This window comes from Nothoprocta perdicaria, unplaced genomic scaffold (genome assembly GCF_003342845.1).
Source record: "Nothoprocta perdicaria isolate Ctin4 unplaced genomic scaffold, notPer1 scaffold_37, whole genome shotgun sequence".
Classification (NCBI taxonomy): Eukaryota; Metazoa; Chordata; class Aves; order Tinamiformes; family Tinamidae; genus Nothoprocta; species Nothoprocta perdicaria.
In genome coordinates, this window is record NW_020455610.1 from 2,883,728 (window position 1) to 2,890,524 (window position 6,797).

The 6,797-nt window shown below is 44.0% G+C and overlaps 1 protein-coding gene and 1 long non-coding RNA gene across 2 annotated transcripts in view; both read right to left on the bottom strand.

Annotated features, from left to right (window-relative positions):
* Window positions 1-3,552: 3,552 nt before the first annotated feature.
* On the bottom strand, window positions 3,553-6,291 carry LOC112951755. Its single transcript, XR_003250273.1, has 2 exons — window positions 6,165-6,291; window positions 3,553-6,125 (listed from the first exon to the last, which is right to left on the bottom strand). It is a non-coding gene; the product is annotated as an uncharacterized LOC112951755 (long non-coding RNA).
* Window positions 6,292-6,383: 92 nt separating this feature from the next.
* KCTD12 (potassium channel tetramerization domain containing 12) overlaps window positions 6,384-6,797 on the bottom strand; it is a 1,373-nt gene continuing 959 nt past the window's right edge. The window contains exon 2 of the mRNA XM_026044522.1: window positions 6,384-6,796. Within this exon, the coding sequence (XP_025900307.1) occupies window positions 6,389-6,796 (408 nt within the window). The 3' untranslated portion in view covers window positions 6,384-6,388. The remainder of the gene's footprint in view (window position 6,797) is intronic.

A 6,797-nucleotide genomic window follows, 5' to 3' on the forward strand; every position in this document is an offset into this window, starting at 1 on the left:
AGCTCTTCCCGCCTTCCAACCATTCCTGAGACAGCAGATACAGATGCTGAAAGCAAACCCTGGAAATGAGCAGTTGRACTTTAACCCGTTCAGTGTGACTGTTGTGCTGCAGAGTTCCCTGGAATACAAATGCTGTCCCTTCATCCAGACCAGGCGCCAGCAGCGGGGGAGCAGGGAAGGATATGTTGGTTGCCAGGAAGGGAGTGAGGCAGGAGCTGCTACAACCAGACTTGGGGATCACCCCAGGGCCTGCTGGGCTCGGCTCAGCCTGTGACAGGGCAGGGGGAGAGCAGCGGGAAGGGAAAGGAATTGCGCTGCTGTGAGCGGCTTGTGAGACGCTGCGGGAGCTCCCAGGCCCTGGGACTTGCGGGTGTCTCCAGCTATTGGCCAGAGAAAGATACAGAAAGGGAATTTAAAAGATGAGGGAAAACAGGAGTGGATTTGGGAAAGAAAAATAATGCTGAAATGCCTTACTGAAAGGGGAAAAAAAAAAAGGCAAAATTGCAGGAGAAAACTTTAATCTCGACTTCTAATAACCTTGAACGCTGCAATATTATGAAGGGGAGAAATTACCATTAAGCTACTTGGAAAATCTGACTGAAAAGCTCATGTCCAAAATCGAGGGAAGCCCACCTGGTTAGGATAACATGTTCTGCTGAAAGACTGTTTATTAAGTGCTATTGTGAGCTTAAAGCTCAGACAGTACCAGAAAAATAGTCCAAGCTGGTGTGGCAGCATTGTAGGATCTTGTAGTTAGAGTGAAAACCAGAAAGCAAGGTCACATTCAGCACAGCTGTGTTCAGTGTGTGCACTTCTGGAGAGGGTGTGTGTGCAGAGAGAGCATCAGAAGACAGGGATTTTACTTTTTCCTTTAAAGTCACAGCCTACTTCTTAATAAACTAACTGATCTTCCAACTTTAGCTCCAAGTTACAGGCAAGAGTAATAAATTAAACACTTTTCATCAACAGAACTGTATTTTTCCCTGTATTTCATTCAGCTAGTCTCATCTTGGTTGTTTAAATTTCAGTGAGTTAACACTTACCTTCTGGTGTGAGTGAATTGGGTTAAGCTGCAAAAGCCAAGGCAAAGGCTATACAGAGCTGGGCATCATCCATGTACTGATGTCACAGGACACTGGTTCATTTCTATATGTTCCTGTAGGCAATCCCTCCCTTTAAGGCTTTGTTGAACAAAAGGGATGATGAACAATTAACCCACATTTGTCCTTCTCCTTAAGAAAGGTCTACTGCTGATGCTGTCATTTCTCAGTTGCTAAACACGGACCCTTTTAAAGGTGAAGAAAAAAAAATCTTTCATCCAGATGAAGCAGGACTACAACTTTCAACAGCTTTTTTTCTCCCCAGGTTTGCAAGATATGAGTAATTGGTGAACTTCTTATTTCTATTAGACATAAAAATATCTTAAATTTCTTGTGATATCAATAATTTTCTCCAAACACATGGGGCTGCTACCAATTTGCACAAATATTTCTTCTAGCTCTTACTTCCTCACAGTGAAAGAGCTCTACTTCAAAAAGCTGACTCACTGTTGCTAATAGCTTTGATAGAAGTATAAAATAAAATACTCTGCATTACACACTTTTGAGAGCAAGAGATGTGTGACAAAGTTTAATTTCACTGCAGGTTGAACAACGTGGGGAATGGAACAAGGAAGAAATTTAGCGCTTTGATATTCTCAAGACTGCTGTCAGGGATCTAAGCAGTGAAGAGGACAGGCAGCCAAGGACTATTGCACCAAGTCTCAAAGCTTTTAGACTGGAAAATTCTATCCCACCCATTCATTTAGTTGACTGGTCAGCATTTGCCTCCATGAACTGTAGGGGATTAGGACACTTGGACTGCTGTGTTCTCCCTTGACAACAGAGTTTGTATGGACAGTGCCAAGCACTGATTATAGTAATTTGTTGTTACCCTCGTCTCACGAAGAAATAAGATCTGTCCATAAGCATTGTCTGTTTGCACGGACATCTGTCCCCTCTAATGACTTCTGAGCTCCTATGCAATTTAAAGCAGAACTGAGAGAGAACTAAAATACCTCACAGATGTTACATTCTTACAAATTCCATGAATACTGTTAGCAGGGGAAAGGAAAAACAAAATGTGTAGCTCGCTAACGGAGAAAGCTAGAATGCAGACAGCAATATTCAGGGAATAACCAGCACAGCCAAGCCGGCTCTGCCAAAGCACAAGCTTCCTTTCACCTAGGGAAAGTAAAGAGATGGCAGAGAGCAGCTTAACTGAAAGGGTTGTATAAAGGAAGGGAGACATGAAAGTGCAGGAAGACAGGATTCCAAGTTTTGTTTTTCATGGAACAATCCTTCCTTGCATCACTCTATCTTAATAAACCCATCAAATGCCATCTAGCAGTTGAAGGAAATGGTTGATGACGCCTCCTCCATCTTGTTCTTTTACAACCTCACCATGCTAAAAAGAAGAGCTGCTGAGCATAAAGGTGATTCACAGGAAGGGAAAAATAGCTTTTGCCAGCAATTGGTTCCTAATTTTCTATGGACCTGAACATTGCACATCCTATCAAGCTTATAATATTTCACTACAGATCATAAAGTAGCTAAAAGCCCACCTTTCTGCTCCAAAGCGAAATGCCTTAAAGCACTCATTTTCTTCTTTGTAAATACCCAAAGAAAGCTATTGCTAAAATGTTTCTGGTCTCACAGATTATGCATTTCCATAGGTATTCACGTGTGGTTCATTAAATTAAAACAATTATATTCCATGTTATTATTTCCTGGCTTCATGAAAGCACAACTTCTTCCCTGAATAATTATTTTTTACTATTCAAATTGAGCTATTTCATCATTATGATGACTGATTTATATTAAACGGTGCCACTGGAAACTGACTGTGCCTCTTAAAAGGTAGAGTATGTAATCTGAGCATCATGAATTTTGGGTTATCTTGCCATGGATGTTATTAGATGTCTGTCCCTGTAGACATACCGTTCTTGTTCTCCACTTCTGCTTCACGTATTAGGAGTCTTTGCTGAAGTTATGAATTTGATCCTGCAGAACAGAAAGCAGAGCTACAATGTCTTTAATGAGAGCAAAAAGGAGAGCGTAAATCACACAACTGAGTTCATAATTAAAGAACAAGAATTTAATTTGGTCTGCAACATTTTCCTAGGAGGATCTTTATTTTCAACGCTGTACATGTGAAAGTAAGAATGAGTAAGTGGCTCATTATCTACACGTATAAAAATATAAACATCCTATCAAACAACTCCAARGTTACCCTCCGTGACATGCATCACTGTGAAGACCTGTGCCATAGCTTCTGAATAAGAGATTGCCTTGGTTTTCAACAGCACTTGTAAATGCTCCCACACATCCAGAAGCACACAAAGCACGGAAAACATCAGCTACAAACGGCACCCAGGAACTCCGGCAGCAACTGCACAAAATCCTCCAGGTTTCCTCCCTCTGCACACCAACACGTTAGGGGAGTCACAGTGTTTATCCACCCTCTGAGCTCTCAGCAGGGCAGAGTGGCAAAACACTGTGACTCGGCCCTGGGCAGTTTACACATTTGACAGAAATTATTGATTTGTGTTAATCTTCCCTGGTAAAGCATCAAATGGCTATTAAACTTATGGCACTACTGCTTTAAGCCTGGATCGTAATGAGTGATTGGAAAATGAAGGACCCCAGTGCCTAAAGTTTTTAGCACAAACATGGAGATGAAAAATCATCAGATTATGCTTTTATTACATCCATTTTTACTGTAAAAGGTCACAAGAGTTTCTGAGTCACCTGCTAGCAAACAGACAGGCATTCACTGATCAAAATACAGGCAACCCTCATTTTAGAGATGCATTTAGCCATCTGGAGGTTAGGTTATGATTCACATTCAAGCAAATAAGTAATCCATTTCAGTTCCACAGTTATGCTGATACTCGTGTTCAGATCTTCCATAGAAACAGGTACAGGAGACCAATAAAACATGACCATATTATGTACATAGTGTAAAATGCAAATGTTCAGCTAGCTGTATTATGAAATCCTGTAGCACTAAAACAATTAAAAAACTAAATGATTCATGTAAAATGTTTATATGCTGTATATATGTACACTAAATGACAATTTCAATTTAAAACTGCCTCTATTCATAGCTCCTCTGATGGGTTTAGTAAGCCGAAGTACAAGATCCTTWAAAAAAGGAAGCCATCTAGAGTGAATTTAAGCACTTTACCGAAAACTGATTCTATACAAAATTTTAAAAAACATACTTGAGAATTACTTAACAGAAATTAGAAAAAGACTGTCATTATCCTTGAGGATGGACACTGYAAAGCCCCAGTAGCTGCGATCAGAATCCTTCCACTCCGGTATAAATAAGCTAAGCACAAAGGAATCATGTCAGAGTAAGGCATAGGACACACAGCTTTCAGTCCTTGTTCTTCAGGTGTACTGGCCTCCCATGGCTATCTTATTGCTCATCTGATTTGACAGGCATACATTTCTCTCCTTTTAAAAATAGTCCATTTTACAGCTATCTACAACTGCATGATACCCGGTGCTTTCGTATGTGCATTTTCAATGTAATCACATCAATAAACAATCCTGCTAGTATTAAAAAAGAAAAAAAAATCTCATGGCAATGCAAATTATTTTCAGTTTTATGCAGAATTTATGCATGCACTTAACAAAAGACCAAGTGGTGAAGACAGACACTAAGCACTGAAACTCAGACTCAGTACATATGTAAGTACAGCTCTTCTCATAGGAATTARGGTTTTAAAAATAAAACCCTATTGTGAAACTCTTTGGTTAGATGACAAGTGTTAGAAGTATTTCTAAAGTCAGGGGTAAAGACAGTTGTTACTTGACAGTAATTCATTATTTGACATTTAAAATGCAACTTCATATTTAAATTTATATTTCAAATGTAACTTCAAGCTTTAATGCATACCACTAAAATTCTTGAAATTATGACAGAAATCATGTTTTTCTCTCACAGTCTGAATGGACAATACAGGTTTTTTAACCAAATGCAGGTTTTAAAGTGCTTTTGTATTCAAATTTTCAGCTTTTACTGAAAATTTACTGGAAAGGCCAGCTCAATCTTTTTTCACTGTAAAAACTACTGTTTACATAGTGTGTTCAAAAGAATGCAATGGCTGCCTCCTCTGGGGGAAAAAGAAGAGAGGAAAAATTATAGATTATACGAAATAAAAGAAGATATGAACCAAATATGGCACTTGAAAAGCTTCACTATGAGAAAGGTAATTTCCCCTGAAGAAAGGAAGCATCGCTCTTGTTCAAGGACCWGGCTTAATCCTTTCTAAGAAGCATTAACTTTGTGTAGGAAGGGGTGCTTAACTCTTAGCAGTGTCGCTTCCCTGAAAATATTGCATCCAAACGAAGAAACCGTTTCTTGAAAAGCTGCTTCGGCCTCGATTCTGTTGGCTTCTAGTTAACCACACCAAAATGACAGAACTTAAAAGGAGCAGGGTGTCGGTGTTTGCACTTACACGCACATCTAGTCAACATGGGTGGTTTCACAGRAGGCTCTGGCAAGGCTGCTTCTCCCCAACCTGCTCATTTTTGAGGGGGTTTAGGAAAATACGCACTGAATTCTCCCTGCATGTTGCAGACAGTAACTTTGAGAGTTTTATGAAGACTCGATGCCACCCATGAAAGCTACGATTTACAAGCACTTTGAGGCCTCCCCAGAGCGGCGGTGTTACCTCTGGAGGGGGCAGCCACGTCTCGGAGGGCATTTGATAGCTTCACCTATGGGTCATCCAGAGCATTTGTCCCACTCGCACACCAGCCTTATGTACCGCCCAGGCCCCAGTCCAGCTTATAAGCTTGGAGGGGGAAAGTTCGGAGATTTAGGGAGCAGGAAGGGGGAAATGGGCACAGCTGGTCACACCAGCCCAACCAGCAAGAAGCAACCGGGAAGAGCTTGCTCATTCCAATGATACAAACCTCACCGGTGAAGAGCTTGCTCAGCCCAACGATACAAACCTCGCCGGTGAAGAGCTTGCTCAGCCCAACGAGACAAACCTCGCTGGTGAAGAGCTTGCTCAGCCCAACGAGACAAACCTCGCCGGTGAAGAGCTTGCTCAGCCCAACGATACAAACCTCGCCGGTGAAGAGCTTGCTCAGCCCAACGATACAAACCTCGCCGGTGGCGCGGGCAGAGCCTCGCGCACGTTGTGTCCCAGGCGGGATGTTCTCAGCCCCACCTCAGCACTACTCACACCGTTACCTGGAAGGCCACGACACCGGGGGGCAAGAGGGGTGGCTTGGAGGGGGGACAGGGCGCCGCGAGGCCACGACGTGGCGGCGGTGCCGCGGCAGGACGGCCGCACGCGCGGGGCCCCGGGCCGCCGCCGCCGCGGGGCTCAGTCCCGGCAGAAGACGTACTCGGTGTAGCTGGTCCAGATCTTGTCGTCGGCGGGGCCGCCCTGCTCGGGCCCGAAGGCGCACGTGCCCGTGGAGGAGCAGGCGGCCATGCGGAAGCCGGCCTCGGAGAGGCGGTCGAAGGCCTGCTCGAGGAAGTTGAACTTGAGGTAGTAGCGCGCCGTGTAGCGCTCGGGCGGGCGGTCGGGGTCGCGGCTCTCGTTGAGCGTCTCGCCGAAGACCTCCTTGGCGAGCGCCGTCTTGCCGCACACCGTGATGCGCGCCACGCGCCGGAACTTGGCGTCCGCCTGCGCCTCGCGCCCCATCGTGTAGGAGCCGCGGTAGCCGATGGTGATGTAGCCCGAGCGCCGCCCGCCCGCGCCCTCCAGCGACTGCGAGGCCGTGAGCAGC